This window comes from Callionymus lyra, chromosome 7 (genome assembly GCF_982586985.1).
Source record: "Callionymus lyra chromosome 7, fCalLyr1.hap1.1, whole genome shotgun sequence".
Taxonomy (NCBI): Eukaryota; Metazoa; Chordata; class Actinopteri; order Syngnathiformes; family Callionymidae; genus Callionymus; species Callionymus lyra.
In genome coordinates, this window is record NC_141824.1 from 6,924,218 (window position 1) to 6,945,750 (window position 21,533).

The following is a 21,533-nucleotide window of genomic DNA, read 5'->3' on the forward strand; positions in this document are numbered from 1 at the left end:
TCCAAACATATTGCTATCTTGATTTAAGGTAATGTTAAACTAATTCAAACATATTGCTATCTTGAGTTAACGTAATGTTAAACTAATTCAAACATATTGCTATCTTGATTTAACGTAATGTTAAACTAATTCAAACATATTGCTATCTTGATTTAAGGTAATGTTAAACTAATTCAAACATATTGCTATCTTGAGTTAACGTAATGTTAAACTAATTCAAACATATTGCTATCTTGATTTAAGGTAATGTTAAACTAATTCAAACATATTGCTATCTTGATTTAACGTAATGTTAAACTAATTCAAACATATTGCTATCTTGATTTAACGTAATGTTAAACTAATTCAAACATATTGCTATCTTGATTTAAGGTAATGTTAAACTAATTCAAACATATTGCTATCTTGAGTTAACGTAATGTTAAACTAATTCAAACATATTGCTATCTTGATTTAAGGTAATGTTAAACTAATTCAAACATATTGCTATCTTGAGTTAACGTAATGTTAAACTAATTCAAACATATTGCTATCTTGAGTTAACGTAATGTTAAACTAATTCAAACATATTGCTATCTTGAGTTAACGTAATGTTAAACTAATTCAAACATATTGCTATCTTGATTTAACGTAATGTTAAACTAATTCAAACATATTGCTATCTTGATTTAACGTAATGTTAAACTAATTCAAACATATTGCTATCTTGATTTAACGTAATGTTAAACTAATTCAAACATATTGCTATCTTGATTTAAGGTAATGTTAAACTAATTCAAACATATTGCTATCTTGAGTTAACGTAATGTTAAACTAATTCAAACATATTGCTATCTTGATTTAAGGTAATGTTAAACTAATTCAAACATATTGCTATCTTGATTTAACGTAATGTTAAACTAATTCAAACATATTGCTCTGTTGATTTATAGGTATTGTTCTTGATTTAACGTACTGCAAATCTCATTTGAAAACACTTTCAAACTTGTTCAAATGTTTTGCAATCAAGATTCATGGTATTGCACAATTTTAAATAATTATTTTTAGCTTTAAAAGCTGTTAGCTTCTGTTAGCATTGCGCTAATGTAGGGGACAGTAAAAAGCTTCGGCTACTCAGCCATAGATTCTGAAGGAGAAGAAGAAAATAGCAACAGTAACATGTTTACAACACCATTTTTAAACTTTTGTTCGATTACATTTTTCAAGCGGGTGAAGAGGCTAACATGAGCGCTAAGCTAACACGTAGAGAAACCAAACAGCTTCTGCTAAAAATCGACTCGACCTGTGGTGAAAACAGTATTTTTATCTACTCGGCACCAGGTCCTCTGAGAGGTTTGAACTGTGCAACACGTCCAGCGACAGTGTTTAGTGTCTCAGGTACGATAACGCGACATCACAGCAGGTGTTCCCTCCAGTCTGGAGGCGAGTGGGTTCGGACTGAACCTGCCAAGAACATTTCGGCTGTTTTGTCCTCAGAGTGTATTATCTCCAGGTTTCCTCGCCCTGATCATGAGAAAATGATTGATGGTAAACATGAGTTGTTTTAGCTTAAGTGCTGAGCTGTTGACTTGGTCTTGAAAGTTTGGATTTCATTTGACTTTTGGTTGACTTCCAGGTCACGCTCCAGGTCAGTTGTACACGTATCCTGCTCGCTGCTGGAGGAAGAAGAGGCGGCTCAACATCCTGGAGGATCCTCGACTGGTTCCCATCGAGTTCAAGATCGGTGAGACTTTTTAATTGATTCATTTTATCAATTTCATTAATTAATCCATCCGACCAAAATTTCTTCTCCATAATCTCTGGAGTCAACCTGAGAATGTTTTTAATACTTATCCTTTTATTTCTACTTATCTTTATTAATTAATTCATTTATTGTTTACAACTTTACTCTTTTTAAGAAGTTTCATATTTTTTTTTATTTTTCTAGTTTTATTCATCTTTTTACTTTTTGTTATATGTGTAATTATACATTTTTACACTTTTAATTCTACCTATTTCTTTTTCTTATTTTTAAAAGCATTTGTTGGTTACTTTTTGATTTGCCTACAATTATACTATTAAAGCTACTAGCTTTTACTTTATTTTTTCTATTTTTAAAATGTTCTCTTTTTAAAAAAAATATTTACAATAATTCATTTTATTTACATCTTCAGCCTTTTACTTCTTTTTTCTCAATTTAAATTGTTTTTTACTTCTTGGTTTTAATTCAGCCTGTTACTTCTACTTATTAAATTGTTATATATTGTTTATTTCACTTTTTGGTTTATTTGCAATATTTCATTATTTGCAATTTTTGCAATATTTAATTTATATAACATAAGGTTCTATTCATCTTAATTTTCTTATTTTTTATGAATTTATTTTTATTTTATTTACAATTATTCACTATATTTATATCTTTCGCCTTTTACTGCTTTTTATGATTTTTAAATTGATTTTAAAATTCTTGGTTTAGTAAATCATATTCGTTCTTCGTTCTTCATATAGGGACATTTTACTTGTACTTTTTAAATACATTTTAATCGTGTTTTTTGTTTTATTTATTCGGCTTTAGCCTCAGCCATTCATTTTAATTTTAAATATTTCTTTTATACTTTTTGGTTGATTAACAGTTTTTCATTATTTTTTAAAGTCCGTTATTTACTCTTTTCAAGAAGTTACTCATTTTTTCCTCACTACTTGTTTTTTCCATTTTCTTTTTCTTTTAAACATTTCTATGAACTTTTTTTTTTTTAATAATTCATTTATTTATCGCTTTAATCTTTTACTTATTTCTGTAATGATTCTTATTTTTTTGGTTTATTTATAATTACTGTTTTTTATTTATATTTTCAGCCTTTTACATCTACTTTACTCTGTCTTTGTGTTATTTTAAAATACATTTTTATTGTACTTTTTGTTAATTTTCAATTATTTTTTGGTGTAGCTGCAGCAGTTTACTTATTTATTATTATTATTTTTTTTATTATTAATTTTTTTACTTTTACTATTATTTTCGTATTTACAAAGTGGCTTTGGTTCATGAACAATTTTCTCTTCTAAACCTGATTTAATCCTGTAAATGAATGAAATATCAGTTTGTAAAATGATCACATGTAGAGTCGTTTTATCACAGTATTTTGACTCACACACACACACACACACACACACACACATGCAGCCGTCAGTCAATAAACTCAGATGTTTCTCCAGACTACGAAGCCTCGCTGAAAAAAGAAGGTGGAATCCCAGACGGGCCTGTGTTGGAGTCTCTGCTCGCCGGAGAAACTCTGGACAAGAAGGTGGAAACCAAGGAGGAGGAGCCGATGAGCGAGTGTCAGGTGAGTGTTTATTTTATCACCTTCGACGTAAGTGTGTGTTCGAGTGTGAGCTCGGCTCGTGTGTGTGTTCGAGACTTTACTTCTCAAACACTTGATGTTGAGATGATTACAAGGAGTTGATGAACCTCTGAGGTCCTCGAGAGCCGGAGACACTTCCACTGAATCTCTTTGACATGTTGTCATGTTTCCTTCGTCACATGTTACAGATGCTTTAGCAGGTTATTTCTCTGCTTTAAACATCCATGGAAATGGTTGAATGTAGAAGTATTTCACTGGCGTCAGAATCTTTTAAGGGGTTTAAAGGTTGGATTAAAAAATAACAAAAACAGTCATTTGAATATTTTCTAAATGAATACGTATCTTTTTACACCTAGAGTTTAATATTTTAATAACAATAACTAGTAAAAACTTGTTCTAAATTCAATATTTTTATTCATGCTTTTTATATTCAGTATCAAAATGTTGGTTCAAGTTAGTGAAAGTAAGAAAGAATAATTATTGTGAATAATATGTGAACGAGTAAAACGTTTAGAGACAACATTACAAATGTTTTTCATTAATGTAACAACAAGCACCTCTTGGAAACATAGCAACACAAATACTGATTCTTTAAAGTCATTTTGTTAAATAAATCTAGTTTTTGTGAAGTTTTGATGGTTCCTAGTTTTTTAATTCACATTTAGAAAAGAAAAACATCTGGATTTATAATTCATATTTAATGTTGGACGTTCGGTTCAGACTCACGTTCACACAACTTTGTTTTCAAATGTAGAAACTGTTGGTCGGAGATTTTCCTCATGAGCTGGAAGGAGACGAGATGGAAGAAGATGTTCCAAAACGCAAGAACCGTACCAAAGCACGGGTACGCCTGTCTGTCTGTGTGTCTGTATGTCTGTGTGCCTGTGTGTCTGTATGTCTGTGTGCCTGTCTGTCTGTGTGCCTGTCTGTCTGTATGTCTGTGTGCCTGTCTGTCTGTGTGTCTGTATGTCTGTGTGCCTGTGTGCCTGTCTGTCTGTGTGTCTGTATGTCTGTGTGCCTGTCTGTCTGTGTGTCTGTATGTCTGTGTGCCTGTCTGTCTGTGTGTCTGTATGTCTGTGTGCCTGTCTGTCTGTGTGTCTGTGTGTCTGTCTGTCTGTGTGCCTGTCTGTCTGTGTGTCTGTGTGTCTGTGTGTCTGTGTTTCTGTGTGTCTGTGTGCCTGTCTGTCTGTGTGTCTGTATGTCTGTGTGCCTGTCTGTCTGTGTGTCTGTGTGTCTGTCTGTATGTCTGTCTGTGTGTCTGTCTGTATGTCTGTCTGTGTGTCTGTGTGTCTGTGTGTCTGTGTGTCTGTCTGTATGTCTGTCTGTGTGTCTATGTGTCTGTATGTCTGTCTGTCTGTGTGTCTGTGTGTCTGTGTGTCTGTGTGTCTGTGTGTCTGTCTGTCTGTGTGTCTGTCTGTGTGTCTGTGTGTCTGTCTGTGTGTCTGTGTGTCTGTCTGTGTGTCTGTGTGTCTGTCTGTCTGTGTGTCTGTCTGTGTGTCTGTCTGTCTGTCTGTCTGTGTGTCTGTCTGTGTGTCTGTCTGTGTGTCTGTGTGTCTGTGTGTCTCTGTGTCTGTCTGTCTGTCTGTCTGTCTGTGTGTCTGTGTGTCTGTTTGTCTGTGTGTCTGTGTGTCTGTTTGTCTGTGTGTCTGTGTGTTTGTTTGTCTGTGTGTCTGTGTGTCTGTCTGTGTGTCTGTGTGTCTGTCTGTCTGTGTGTCTCTGTGTCTGTCTGTCTGTCTGTCTGTGTGTCTGTGTGTCTGTTTGTCTGTGTGTCTGTCTGTGTGTCTGTCTGTGTGTCTGTGTGTCTGTGTGTCTGTGTGTCTGTCTATGTGTCTGTCTGTCAAATCTGTCTGTCTGTCTGTCTCTCTGTCTGTCTGTCAAATCTGTCTGTCTGTCTGTCTGTCTCTCTGTCTGTCACATCTGACTGTCTGTCTGAGTGATACCTGATCAGAAAGCTTCATTTCCTGGGTTTGTCTGACATTTAAATGCTGAATTTATTCTAAAACTACAAGAAAAATACTTAAATCAAAACATATTTTGGAATATTATTGTAAAACTATATTTTGAAATTAAATCATTACATTTGAACAAATTGTCATTTTTGCTATTTTTCTTATCTCTATTGAAAGTAAATTAAAAGTCGTCATTAGATTTATTTTAGTTTTCATTGTGCTGTGATGGATATGTATTGAGGTAATGAAACCTCAACATTTACAAGCTTAAGTACAGTTTATTCAAAGCAATACAGTATTCATTCCCTTATCAGTGAAAGTAAAATAGAATTGTTATTTTTAATTTTAATAACAACTTTTATTTCGAAGCTCATCTTCAGTGTAGCTCTAGTCTCACGTCATTTATTTCCACTTGTGTCTCAGAAATCAAACATTATTAATCATCTTCTCTTTAACGCAGAAACAGATTTGAGACTCAAATCACAGATTTGCGTCGTCAAGCTGAGACGCTTTGTTTCGTTCACAACCTTGATTATCAGACGCTCGTCTCCCGCCGTCTCCCGGCGTCCCGGGGTCACATGCAGACACTTGTTAGCCAGAGACGTCGGGGTCCCGCCGGGGTCCCGCGAGGCGTCATCAGCCTCCTCCTGCCGACGCCGTGAAGACCATGTTGTGTCCTAACCTCTGGTGTGTGTCGCAGGCCTACGGAGTCGGAGGGATGAGGAAGAGACAAGAACCGCCCGCCATCGAAGACAGAGACAAGCCTTACGTGTGCGACAGTGAGTTTTCTCTCGTCCTTCTTCGACGATCCAAAAGTTATTTACTTTTACTAAAAACTTGTGATTTGATGGACAGTCTGCGGCAAACGCTACAAGAACCGCCCGGGCCTGAGTTACCACTACACTCACACACACCTGGCGGACGAGGAGGGCGAGGAAGACTCGGAGAGACACACACTACCCTTCCAGCGCAAGAACAACCACAAGCGTGAGTCGCACTTTTGTCTGTCGATTACACAAACGACCAGCACTGAACACACAAACCTGATGTGGAGGAAACGGTTAGCAACACGCTGGCGAAGCTTCATGAAACAGTGTTATGTTGTTCAGAGGTCAGTAGGTGGCGCCATCCGTTTAAAATGAATCTACAGGAACAAAGGAAAGTAGCGAAGTGACACCATCTAGTGGACTCTAAAGATAATGACACTGTTCCATGAAGCTTCATCAACACATCACTACCATCTAGTGGACTCTGAAGATAATGACACTGTTTCATGAAGCTTCATCAACACATTACTACCATCTAGTTGATTCTGAAGATATTGACACTGTTTCATGAAGCTTCATCGACACATCACTACCATCTAGTGGAATCTGAAGATAATGACACTGTTTCATGAAGCTTCATCGACACATCAATACCATCTAGTTGACTCTGAAGATAATGACACTGTTTCATGAAGCTTCATCAATGCATCACTACCATCTAGTGGACACTGAAGATAATGACACTGTTTCATGAAGCTTCATTAACACATCACTACCATCTAGTGGACTCTGAAGATAATGATACTGTTCCATGAAGCTTCATCAACACATCACTACCATCTAGTGGACTCTGAAGATAATGACACTGTTTCATGAAGCTTCTTCGACACATCACTACCATCTAGTGGACTCTGAAGATAATGACACTGTTTCATGAAGCTACATCAACACATCACTACCATCTAGTGGACTCTGAAGATAATGACACTGTTTGATGAAGCTTCATCAACACATCACTACCATTTAGTGGACTCTGATGATAATGACACTGTTTCATGAAGCTTTTTCGACACATTACTACTATCTAGTTGACTCTGAAGATAATGACACTGTTCCATGAAGCTTCATCAACACATCACTACCATCTAGTGGACTCTGAAGATAATGACACTGTTTCATGAAGCTTCATCAACACATTACTACCATCTAGTTGATTCTGAAGATATTGACACTGTTTCATGAAGCTTCATCGACACATCACTACCATCTAGTGGACTCTGAAGATAATGACACTGTTTCATGAAGCTTCATCAACACATCAATACCATCTAGTTGACTCTGAAGATAATGACACTGTTTCATGAAGCTTCATCAACGCATCACTACCATCTAGTGGACACTGAAGATAATGACACTGTTTCATGAAGCTTCATTAACACATCACTACCATCTAGTGGACTCTGAAGATAATGATACTGTTCCATGAAGCTTCATCAACACATCACTACCATCTAGTGGACTCTGAAGATAATGACACTGTTTCATGAAGCTTCTTCGACACATCACTACCATCTAGTGGACTCTGAAGATAATGACACTGTTTCATGAAGCTACATCAACACATCACTACCATCTAGTGGACTCTGAAGATAATGACACTGTTTGATGAAGCTTCATCAACACATCACTACCATTTAGTGGACTCTGATGATAATGACACTGTTTCATGAAGCTTTGTCGACACATTACTACTATCTAGTTGACTCTGAAGATAATGACACTGTTTCATGAAACTTCATCAACACATCACTACCATCTAGTGGACTCTGAAGATAATGACACTCTTTCATGAAGCTTCATCAACACATCACTACCATCTAGTGGACTCTGAAGATAATGACACTGTTTCATGAAGCTTCATGAACACATCACTACCATCTAGTGGACTCTGAAGATAATGACACTGTTTCATGAAGCTTCATCAACACATCACTACCATCTAGTGGACTCTGAAGATAATGACACTGTTTCATGAAGCTTCATCAACACATCACTACCATTTAGTGGACTCTGATGATAATGACACTGTTTCATGAAGCTTTGTCGACACATTACTACTATCTAGTTGACTCTGAAGATAATGACACTCTTTCATGAAGCTTCATCAACACATCACTACCATCTAGGGGACTCTGAAGATAATGACACTGTTCCATGAAGCTTCATCAACACATCACTACCATCTAGTGGACTCTGAAGATAATGACACTGTTTCATGAAGCTTCATCAACACATTACTACCATCTAGTTGATTCTGAAGATATTGACACTGTTTCATGAAGCTTCATCGACACATCACTACCATCTAGTGGAATCTGAAGATAATGACACTGTTTCATGAAGCTTCATCGACACATCAATACCATCTAGTTGACTCTGAAGATAATGACACTGTTTCATCAAGCTTCATCGACACATCACTACCATCTAGTGGACTCTGAAGATAATGACACTGTTTCATGAAGCTTCATCAACGCATCACTACCATCTAGTGGACACTGAAGATAATGACACTGTTTCATGAAGCTTCATTAACACATCACCACCATCTAGTGGACTCTGAAGATAATGATACTGTTCCATGAAGCTTCATCAACACATCACTACCATCTAGTGGACTCTGAAGATAATGACACTGTTTCATGAAGCTTCTTCGACACATCACTACCATCTAGTGGACTCTGAAGATAATGACACTGTTTCATGAAGCTACATCAACACATCACTACCATCTAGTGGACTCTGAAGATAATGACACTGTTTGATGAAGCATCATCAACACATCACTACCATTTAGTGGACTCTGATGATAAACACACTGTTTCATGAAGCTTTGTCGACACATTACTACTATCTAGTTGACTCTGAAGATAATGACACTGTTTCATGAAACTTCATCAACACATCACTACCATCTAGTGGACTCTGAAGATAATGACACTGTTTCATGAAGGTTTATCGACACATCACTACCATCTAGTGGACTCTGAATATAATGACACTCTTTCATGAAGCTTCATCAACACATCACTGCCATCTAGTGGACTCTGAAGATAATGACACTGTTTCATGAAGCTTCATCAGCACATCACTACCATCTAGTGGACTATGAAGATAATGACACTGTTTCATGAAGCTTCATCAACACATCACTACCATCTAGTGGACTCTGAAGATAATGACACTGTTTCATGAAGCTTCATCAACACATCACTACCATTTAGTGGACTCTGATGATAATGACACTGTTTCATGAGGCTTTGTCGACACATTACTACTATCTAGTTGACTCTGAAGATAATGACACTCTTTCATGAAGCTTCATCAACACATCACTACCATCTAGGGGACTCTGAAGATAATGATACTGTTTCATGAAGCTTCATCAGACCAAATACACATGTGTATTAACAGCAGATGAATTAGTTATTAAGCATCATAAAGTAATAACTCACTCCTTGTTCATTGTCTTAATCTGTAGCCCTTTGAGATTTGTGGCAAATGTTAAGTGCAATATAAATAAAACAAATTATTATTATTATTATTATTATTATTATCATTATGAATATATTGGACCTTTTAATAGCATAATATAAAATAATAATAATAATAATTGTTATTATTATTATTTATCTTTAAAAGGAAAAAACCTAAACATTTCTAGAATAATATCCTTATTAATAAAATAATAATAATATGGTTAAAGTGATAAGGATGATGTTAATAATATTTTGAATAGAGAAAATATTCGCAATTACAATTACAAATATTTATTTTTGGTTTGTCAGGATTCCATTAGTACCTTCAATACTGCAACCGTTCAACTCAAGTCATCTGCTCAAGAGTGTTTTTTTTCATATTTGACAACTTTTACATCCATTAACATCTTCCCCTAGAATTATAGCTGTACTTAAACTTTTGACTTTGATTGACAGCTTACCATGATTTCTGTAAAGTCTAATAATGGACAAGCAAACAAGTCCTATAGTTCCTAAATCAAACAAACGTTACAAGAGGACAAGCTCTGGCGAAATTGTAAGTTTTAAATTATATATTATTGTGTTTTAAAAACAACACAGTTGGCAGAATATTTGTAGTATACTGGGTTCTGAATTAAATAAAATATGAAAGATTAGATAATACAAAAAATTCTACATCCTCCTGCTGTCCAGATCATACATGTTATTTAATTAAAATGAATCAATTTTGTTTTATATTTTTTATGTCATTATTTATGTTATTTTATTTTTCACCTCAAAAAAATCCAGTTTTATTATTTACAGCAAAGGTTTTTTTCTGAAATAATTTATTATTTCAATAAAATAAAATGTAAAAAAGAAAATACATAGAATTAATATACAAGCTAGAAAATATATTGTTCAATACAATTTAAAACACATCTCAATGTATATGTTTGATGTATCATCGATTATCGACTTTTGAATGACACAGGAAAATAAAAACATCAAGGGCATCTTAAACATACACCACATATATATATATAATCTACTCCTATAATAGCAGGAGAAGATTGGATGGTTTGGAGCTGCAGGACGAAAGCTCTACTGAACCATATCTTCTCAATGTTTTTTTGTTCGGATGATCAAACTGCTGCAGGAACATGAATAAGTTCCTGAATCTAATAAGTTTCTCAGCAAAACAACATGGTCAATGATGTTTTTTCCTTATTCTATGTACTGCACAGTTCAGCCTCGGTCGTCGTCGATACATGTAAAAAAATATATATACATTTATGTTGTGTTCTGTCAGGATTTGGACCATTTTACCCCAAACTTGTGTGTCTTTTAAGGGCAATAGAAGGTTTTTTTTTTACTTTGCATTTCCTGCTTGTTAAAGATCGGCGTCCTGGTCAGCTCTGTCTCTTCAGAGGGCAAACATGTCCGGGGTCAATCGTGGACGAGCAGCAGACGACGCTCGTTTTCTTTAAATTAAATAAATGAAATGTTCTGGGGACGGCATCGCTCCAACCTCCTCCTCCCCAAACTATGCTTTCTCTTAATTGGCAATGTTTTTTTTTAAATTGGCTTGTCTGAGTGAACAGACTGGCCTTGTGTGTTTGTGTGTATATGTGTTTGTGTGTGTGTGTGTGTGTGTGTGTGTGTGTGTGTGTGTGTGTGTGTGTGTGTGTGTGTGTGTGTGTGTGTGTGTGTGTGTGTGTGTCAATGCTGCAGTGCTGGGTCTCTGTGTGTAGAGACAAGCCAATAGGCAGTATTTGAATGGTTTAATATCCCCCGTCACTCCCTCCTCAACAGCAATCGCACACACACAGTGTCATGCCTACACACACAGACACACACGGACACACAGTGTCATGCCTACACACACTCGCAGTCTAAACTCTTGGTTGCTGAAAAAGAATGTGGATGTTGAAGATTCCTCCTCTGTCCAGTTTTCCAACATCATCCACAAATTAACTAATATTAACTCGCCAAAATGAGCGCAGCCACGCGTGCATAATTCATCATACATTGAAAAAAAAAAGATCTAGTCTAGACGTTAAAGCTTCTGAAGAAAAATGCACAAAAAACTCTAAAAAAAGTGTTTCTTCTTCGCCACGTTCTTCTTTCCATCAGTGTGACAAATGACGGATTATTCCAGCCGGAGATGGAATGTTCTGTCCCTCTCTCCATCTCTCTCCTCCTCTCCTCAGCATCCTCATTTAACCCTCGTCTTCCACCCACCGATCTCACTCTCTCCTCGCTTCATCCATCATCCAGCTTTGGTTTTTAAGGTGTTTTCTTTGTCTCGGGGCATCAGCCGATGGCACATCCAGGGACGCAGTGGGGGGTTGGGAGTAGGTTTCGGAGGATCCTCGTCGATCCCTGGAACTTAGCGAAGGGATGAACTTGAAGTTGAATTATAAACTTGGTGTGGATTTATTTAGGGACTGTATTGCCAGTAACATAACCGATAGTTATTTTTAGATCAAAGTCTTTTCATGTCCAAATATGCTGCTGGTTTGATGGCATTTATTTTACAGATACATTCCAGCTCATCCAGCTATTCTTTTCCAGCTGGCTTTACCTTATATCATATTTTAACTATTTTTATTTCCTCAACTCTCATCTATTCTGTAAGTAAGTTGTATTTGTAAGAAAACACTAAACAGTTAAATATAGATACTTTAAAAGGTCAAACAATAAGAAAACCAATAGCAACAAGATAATCAAGAAAAAACTCAAATAAAAGTGTCTTGAGATGTTTCTTGAAGGAGTCAGTAGATCATCAAACACAGATGTTTCTTGAAGGAGTCAGTAGATCATCAAACAAAGATGTTTCTTGAAGGAGTCAGTAGATCATCAAACACAGATGTTTCTTGAAGGAGTCAGTAGATCATCAAACAAAGATGTTTCTTGAAGGAGTCAGTAGATCATCAAACACAGATGTTTCTTGAAGGAGTCAGTAGATCATCAAACACAGATGTTTCTTGAAGGAGTCAGTAGATCATCAAACACAGATGTTTCTTGAAGGAGTCAGTAGATCATCAAACACAGATGTTTCTTGAAGGAGTCAGTAGATCATCAAACACAGATGTTTCTTGAAGGAGTCAGTAGATCATCAAACACAGATGTTTCTTGAAGGAGTCAGTAGATCATCAAACACACATGTTTCTTGAAGGAGTCAGTAGATCATCAAACACAGATGTTTGTTGAAGGAGTCAGTAGATCATCAAACACATATGTTTCTTGAAGGAGTCAGTAGATCATCAAACACAGATGTTTCTTGAAGGAGTCAGTAGATCATCAAACACAGATGTTTCTTGAAGGAGTCAGTAGATCATCAAACACAGATGTTTCTTGAAGGAGTCAGTAGATCATCAAACACAGAGATGTTTCTTGAAGGAGTCAGTAGATCATCAAACACAGATGTTTCTTGAAGGAGTCAGTAGATCATCAAACACAGATGTTTCTTGAAGGAGTCAGTAGATCATCAAACACAGAGATGTTTCTTGAAGGAGTCAGTAGATCATCAAACACACATGTTTCTTGAAGGAGTCAGTAGATCATCAAACACAGATGTTTCTTGAAGGAGTCAGTAGATCATCAAACACAGAGATGGTTCCAAAGCTTAGGATCAACAGTCACAAAGGATTTCTCTCCTCTGGTCTGGAAGTTAAGGAACCATCAGTAGATTCTGATCCACAGACCTCAGAGCCCAAGCTGGGGTGTAAGTCTGGATCAGATCACTGATTGAAGGTCTGATGAATTCATCTGAAAGTATGAACCAGAATTTTAATATGATCCTGAAAGAAACTGGCAGCCGGTGAAGAATTTTAAGGATCGGAGAAATATGAGTTCTTCTACTAGAGCGGCTCAGAATTCTGGCTGCAGAGCAGGCGAGAGAAACTAACCAATAAATTAATAACACATATTTCCATTAATATTTGTATGTGTTTTGCTGATATATTACATAGTTACTGGTCCTTTAAAATATTTTTTTGACAGTTATAGTCCGTCCTACGATCCTAACTAGAGTTTATTCCGAAAAAAGAGAATCATATTCAATAAATAAACTCAATTAGGGGCCAACAATTTGAACCACAGTGCAAGTCATCAAAATGAATTATAATTTAGTTTATTTTAATAAATCACAGAAACTATAGAAACAGTTGATTCACCCTCCGTCCCATTGAATCTCCTGACACATTTGAGAGACTCATTTTTCACATTTTTAATTTTAAAAATTACCCAAAGACAACAACTAATTATTCACAAGCTTTGACTGTGTAAACACACATTGCTGATGATTTATTTTTTGGTTTACTTTAAATGACTTTTGAATTAGTTTCGGCCAAACTTTACGTATTTAAAGCCACGAGATTGAGTTCATGAAAGAATGTTTGAACCTCCAACAAGAGTTTTATTCATCAGCTTGCTCAATACTCTTGTTACATTAAATTTTTTAAATGTAAAATTCTACATATTTAATTGCTCTTCGTTCGTGTCAAATGCTGGGGGCGTGACTGCTTGACTGGACTGTACGTCTCATGAATGTTCATCTTCCTCATATATAAACTCAGGGACGAAATATTTATACGAAGTCTTAATGCATCTTGAATTCCTGCTGCTTGTAGAGGTTGAGAGAAACAACCCGTGTTGACGGAAAAAGGATAGAAGATGGAAGAATCAAACGTGGAAAAGGGGGGAGGGCGGAGGGTTGCCATTAAATCCCCCTCTCTCAAATCAGAGCCGTGATTCCGATCTGGACGGACAGACGGTCCTACAGTGTGAAGCAGCAGGATCGCTGTGTAGTAAAGACAAAATGTGTACATCCCGCTGTTGTCTTTGTGTAACGCTACGTTGTGCGGGCAATCATGCCCAACTTTGTGTATGTGTGTGTATGTGTGTGTGTGTGTGTGTGTGACATGTAATTGAGCCCTTTGAAGGTCGGCGTTCCTCTGTTCCTACTCGCCATTGTTTTCTTTTTTGCCTCTTTTTTTCTGTCCTGAGCCTCAAAATGGCCTCCTGTCGTCTGCAGGACGAACCAACATGAATATAAAACTGCTGAAAAACCTAAAATGGCCACTCCCTGCCTCCAGTGTTGCCTTTACCGACGCTCTGCGTTTGTTATCTGGAGAGAAAATAATGTCATTTCTGATTGATTATTACTGTTTGAAATGTGTTTTATTTTGGCAAAAAAACATTTTTCTCTGAAATGATATTGGTCTGTGACTCTGTAGATTTCAATAATCTCGTTTTAGCTAAGATTACACAAAAAAGAAACCTGTGAACTAGTGAAAATAAGTGAAACACAATTATTTTTTTTACTGTTTTACCTGAAGGTCTGTCCGGAATATAATATTATAAAATGCAATAATATTTGCAGAAAGTAAATCAACATTTATCTAATTTAAAAATGATTCATTGTCTTGACAGGTAAATAAACGTTGCCATGGAACGAGAATATTTATTGAAAATACTTGAAACTTTGAGATTCAAGAAAGTATATACATTCTGTGTACACAAAACATTGTATCAACCCTCAACGATGCACTTAAGTCAATAAAGTCACTGACACAACAAATCCTTCGGTTGCTTAATGATTGTGATTATTAAAAATAAATCTTTATACTTTAAATTTACTCCAGGCAGGTAGAGGTAAAAATGTGTTTCGTGAGACAAACAAACCTATTATGAACAATTTGATTAACACGAAAATCTTGAAAACAAAAAAGATTTCAATCTTTAGATCAAAATGGTTCACAGCCCTTAAAAGAAGGATTAAAAAGCTTTATGGATCGTCTGCGAAGGAACCGGTGACATCATAAGAACGAGCCATTAGTCACAGTTGGTGATGAATTATAAGACGAAGAGTAGAAGGAGAACTGCACAACAAACCATAACCTCTGGGTTCAAGCTTTGCTTATGCCATGCCTTATAGTGAACTACACTGTAGTTCTACTACACTACACTGTAGTTCACTATAAGGTAGTTACAACAGCTCTCGCACATGCTCTGATTGGTGCGTGTCAGGGATGAGGATCAGCAACTCCAACATTTAAACCAGGAAGTTTAAACGCTCCAGTATTTGTAATATTGTCTTTCAGGAGGTGTTTGTACCCAAAGCATGACTTGTGAATATTTTTCTTCACCACATGTGTTCACTAAAAGGTTCAGAAGAAAACATAAGATGGTTTTAAGTTTCTCGTTTGGATGGAGATATCATTTATGGGATGGAGAAAAAAAAGTAGTTCTGTGAAGAGTTTTATTTAATTATGATCAGTAATTCATCAAAGTGTGTGTTGTTTCTTTGTTATCCCAGTGTTGTGTGGGTTTACTCCGGGCTCTTCGATTTCCTCCTACTGTCCAAAAACATACAGAGGTTGATTGAGAACTTTAGGGAAATTGTCCATAGGTATGAATGTGTGTGTGAATGGTTGTGTGTCTTTGTGTGTCCTGAGACGGACTGTCGTCTTGTCCAGAGCTGAGGGTCTAACCCTAACCCTAACCCTGACCCAGACCCTGACCCTAACCCTAACCCTAACCCTAACCCTAACCCTAACCCTAACCCTAACCCTAACCCTAACCCTAACCCTAACCCTAACACTGACCCCAACCAGATTATCAGAAGATTATTTTGTGACATTTTATTGCTGAAAAAGTGGAGTTGAGTGAGTTTTTAAACAATTTCAATTCTTGAACATCTCAGGTCAAACATTACATTTTTTTTTTTTAAGTGTCAAACCACCAACAAAGTATTTTCTGAACCAATCAATGTCCACCTCGGGGTGTGACCGACCTTAGCTTTCATCTCGACAACTCAAGCCCAAGAAGAAAAATTGCTTTTTACAAAAAATGCAACAAAAACAGTGATTTCAGATTTTTAAAGGGATCAATTTGATTTGAAAATAATCTATATAAAGATTTATATAAATAATCGCATAGTTTGACAATTCTATTGATTTGAATGGTCCTGTTTTTAAACAATAGTCAATACATTTGGTGCAATACTGTGTTATCATCCCAGCGTCTCTAAATGTCTTTAATTGAACCATACATGATTTTTTTTTTTTAATCTTCAGTCCGGCTGTCAAACCTCAAACTTCACTTCTTCATCTCAACTTTTTTGCTTTGACCGTCGATGAAGCGATGGTTGCAGCGACACGGCGAAGGGAAAAGGAAGGGAAACGTCTGTTGCCTAGCAATGAGGTTGCCATGGTTACCGCCAGGGCTCCCTCCTAAAGACTACACTGTTATGTACATTGAAAAAAGAGAGACGGTAGGGAAGGTAGAGATGAGAAGAGGAGAGGAGCGAGGGGAAAGAACGAGGGAACAATAGGAGAAGTTGAAGGAAGTGTGAGGAGGGGGTTGAGGGCACAGGGGTTCATTAAAAATAACATAAAGAATGGGAAGTCCAAGATGGAGAGAAAGAGAAATAGAGGAAAATAAGAATCTCTTCATGATTCATCATATAGATCCCCCCAGACGGCAGCAGCAGCAGTGCACGCTGGGTAATATTGGAGTCTGCTTCATTTGCTATTCTGTCTTAAGATCTGGTGCCGTGGCTTCTGCCTGGATGTTCTGTGGCGCTCGTTCGTGCGACTCCACGACACCAGAACCGCTGCCTTCACTTTCACCATCGCCGTCACCTGCTCTGTGGACGCGAGAACAAAATCCCGTTTCGTCATCACTTGTCATTAGTGTCGTTTGTTTGAGTTTCTGACCACATCTTTCGTCACCGTTCTTTTTAAACGAGAGGAAACATCTGTTAATGGAACTCCAGCCAAACTGAAGCTAAACTGAAGTTAAACTGAAGCTAAACTGAAGCTAAAATGAAGCTAAACTGACGCTAAACTGAAGCTAAAGTGAAGCCAAACTGAAGCTAAACTTAAGCTAAACTGAAGGCAAACTGAAGCTAAACTGAAGCTAAACTGAAGCTAAAATGAAGCTAAACTGAAGCTAAAATGAAGCTAAACTGAAGCTAAACTGAAGCTAAACTGAAGCCAAACTAAAGCCAAACTGAAGCTAAACTGAAGCTAAACTGAAGCCAAACTGAAGCTAAACTGAAGCTAAACTGAAGCAAAACTGAAGCTAAAATGAAGCTAAACTGAAGCTAAACTGAAGCTAAACTGAAGCCAAACTGAAGCTTAACTGAAGCCAAACTGAAGCTAAACTGAAGCTACGTCACTGGTGACGCGTCTTCATAGCAGATACCGACGTAAATGTCTCGAGGAAACACTAGTTTCACCACAAAACAACACAACAACAACAGTAATAGTACAATGAAACACAACTTTATAACTTGTTTCAATTGGAGAAAAGTGTTGTCAAGTGTCTACGATAGTGTTTCAACGTCCGGTTGAATCAGTGTTAAAAAGTAGTAGAAGAAGAAACTGTCGAGTTTCCTGTAAGTGTGTAGCAGCAGAGTTTTATTTGAGTACTACACTGTCCAAATATGAGCACTGCACAAGTAAGTGCACTGTGTTACAGTGAACTGTAAAGTAGTGTGTGATTTGAGACGCAGCATTGGTGGCAAACTACCAACGAGTTGAAGGATTGTTTGTGTTTGTTGGTGTTTTAACTGGAGACGCTCTGTTTTCAACGGTTATAAATATCCTGAAATAACTCCTTGAGTGGGTCTGGTTCACCTTTTCCTCTCTGGACACTCGTCCAATCTTTAAATCTGTAAATTAAATTAAATTAATCTGTAAAGTTGTCACCATTCGCTTTACAGAGGTCAGTGTTTGTAACTTTTACTTGACTTTACTTTTGAGACCGGGGAGATCAAGCCGTCATACATAACTAACCCTAACCAACCCTGTCTTACTAGCAAAAGATGAACTTAATTATAGGACGCTGACAAATACTCAAACAAAGAGGACATTTCTGGGTTAAGGAGGACGTATGTTCCTCCTTATTTTCTCATTTTTTTTCCTTAAATGTTAAATGAACTGTTGCCAACCAGTTAAAATATATTGTCAAAAATGTGATATAACTACCATCAAAATATATATATTACTGCCAAAAAGAACAAATTAAACAATTTAAATGGTCTGCAAACATGGTCCTGTGGATGTTATGAGTTGGTATGAAAATAATAAATATACAAATGTGTGTTAAAACACTTTTATTTCTGGAGATGAAATCTTGTTGAGCATAACCACGCCCACTCTGCTGTGAATGGTCAAGCATGGAGGTTTGTCACCAGGCGTCATCAAACCCGGGAGTCTCCACCTCCAAGGGACTCGTTGTATAAACAAAGCGGGCCGTGATTGCAGCTGGCTGGAGGAGTGAAGCCATTATTACATCATACTGGACTCTCGTAACCTCTCGTTCGCCCAGATGTCAGAGCAACGTTATAAAGTAATAAGTTCAAAGGTATATTAATAACATTCAACACTTACTTCATGTCAGGAGAGTTGAGTTTAACATTAGTTTAATGTTATTTGTTGTGAAATTAAAGTTTATAATTTACCTTAATTCTCACTTTTAAAATGAATAATAAACACATTTTAAAAGTTCACCAGCTACTTCCTGTCCAACAGGAAGTAGACACAAAGGGTATTTCATATAAAGTATTTGTTAAACTGCAACAATAACACAGTATTAATTGATGGTAACGATGACTATGAAGCGGTCATCTGTGCTCGAAACATGACGGTCTAGACTCACACACACTCGCACATGTGAGATTTGGCAAAACTCAAACAGGATTTCACAGCCACATTCTCCGCCAGCTCTCCCTGGAACTAAATAGGATTAATAATTTGCATATTAACTCTTTGTTGACGGGGCCACAAGACCAGGCCGGCTAAGTGGATCTTTTCAAAAAGGGAGACGGAGTGGATGTGTGCACATGCAGGACTCTCTCTACATGCCTGATTTATCGAGGGGCTTAGTGCGCACATATCTCCAGACTGCAGGACCTGTTTGTGCGACTGTTGAACTGCAGACTCGGGAAGGGAGTTAAAAATTCTTATCACTTCCTTTTTTTTTAAATAGTAAGGACGTCAAATGTTACTGACTTGGTTTGATGCATATTCTCAATTCCCCAAAAATGCCTTTTACAAGGCCGTCCGGAGTAAGATGGATTGATTGACTTTATGAATCCCTCTGGAGATCTCCTTTGGGAAATTGGGTTTCCAGTTTGGTACAGCAAGTTTCATACAAACAAAAGAACAAAGAGCAAACAAAAGAACAAAGAGCAAGGATAAAGAACAAGGATACGAAGGAAATGAATACAAAGATGAACATAGAAAAGAATAACGTCATCATTTCACTTCACTCCTGCCCCCAAAATTCAGAATCAAATAGTCATTCAGACATGAGGAATGAATGAGTCCCTGAGTCTATTAGTGTTGCTGACCAATGCTCAAACAAAGCTGCGTCAACAGCCCTCCAAAAAGAGGAAATATCTGGCTAAAACATGATGCATTTTCCCCCTATTTTCTCAATTTGTTTACCTTTAAATGTTACGACTCTTGTGAGTTGACGTCAAGTAAGTCAAATATATTGACAAGAAATATATAAAATCACTTTATTTGAATGTTTATTCATTGATTGTGATGGAAATACTCAAAAAAATAACAGTAAGGCAAAATAAACAATAATTTCAAATGAATTTGTATTAAATATTATAAGTAATTTCTTAACTTTTGTGTTGTCTCTGGGTCAGGTTGACCCGTATGCATGAAATCAAATGTCTGTGAAGTATCCCTCGTGCCCCCGGGTCAACTTGACCCTGAGAAAACACAAGGGTAAACAGAGGAATTTCTAACTCGAACAACACTTGAACACATTTTATAGATCCGTATAATTGTTTACACCCTTAACCTTTGCCCCTTATCTTATCTTATCTTAAAACACTGACATCTTTGTAGCCTTATAAGTCTTTGTAGATCGAAGCTACAGATGTTTGGGAAATCTTGAATTCTTATTCTGATGTCTGGACCTGAGGACAGCAAATACAAAAGTTGATAAAAAATATATCACATATCTCCAGACTGCACAACCTGTTTGTGCGACTCTTGAACTGCAGACTCAGAAAGGGGGTTAAAAATTCACTTTATTTATACTTCTTTTTTTAATAGTAAGGATGTCAAATGTTACTGGGATGAATCTGTGATTTGGTTGAGAATGTTTGCCGTCACTTTAGGTCCACTCAGCAGTTTCTGCAAGTTGTGCGTTTGTGTGTAGTCAATGTGATTACAAGGCAGCCATATATCAAGTTTTATTATGCACCAAACCTGCTTCTACTCTTATTTGCAATGTCATCCCTCTGCACACACACACACACACACACTGATGCATGCATCCACACCCACAATGCATTGGGAGTTACGCAACCTGCTGACTGGACAACGAGTGGAAGTTGTGTTGGAAGGGTGTGGTATGTCAGAGAAGAAGCTGCAGAAGGAATGGTGCAGGAATTACAGGGACAACAGATGGATTGCAGTAAAAAAAAAAAAATTCCAATTTCCTCTTTGGGAGTAAAGCAGAGGATGAAAAAAAAGAGAAGCAGAAACAGCAGCACAATGAAGCCGAGATGAAATCAGAGTCAGTGAGAGCAGCGGCAATAATGAGAGTGAGGAAGAGGATGGTAGATAGAGAGTGAGGCGAGGAAGAGGGGATGAGAGAGAGAAACCAACGCAGTGACTTTTCATCTGTGACTGACGCTTTCCATCCGACTGCGTCTCTGCTGCACGTCTGCCAAGAAACCTGAGGAATCCTCCTTCAGCGTTTTGGCTTTTGTGTCCGTGTGAATTACGCCTGATTCCGTTTGTGTGTTTCAGAACACCGGCAAATATATACAGCAATAATTGGTGCGTGTGTTTGTGTTTGTGTGTGTGTGTGTGCGTGTGTGTGTGTGTGTGTGTGTGTGTGCAGACTATAGCCACAAGGACCCTCATTCATCACATAAAAAAGGGGGGATGGGGCTGAAAATGGACAGCAAAAGTT

General features: G+C 37.1%; 1 protein-coding gene across 1 annotated transcript in view; it reads left to right on the forward strand.

Moving 5' to 3' along the window:
* dpf1 (double PHD fingers 1) overlaps positions 1–21,533 on the forward strand; it is a 55,334-nt gene that overhangs the window by 18,516 nt on the left and 15,285 nt on the right. The window contains exons 4-8 of the mRNA XM_087796412.1: positions 1,616–1,723; positions 3,193–3,320; positions 4,093–4,182; positions 5,988–6,066; positions 6,143–6,274. Of these exons, the coding sequence (XP_087652538.1) occupies positions 1,616–1,723; positions 3,193–3,320; positions 4,093–4,182; positions 5,988–6,066; positions 6,143–6,274 (537 nt within the window). The remainder of the gene's footprint in view (positions 1–1,615; positions 1,724–3,192; positions 3,321–4,092; positions 4,183–5,987; positions 6,067–6,142; positions 6,275–21,533) is intronic.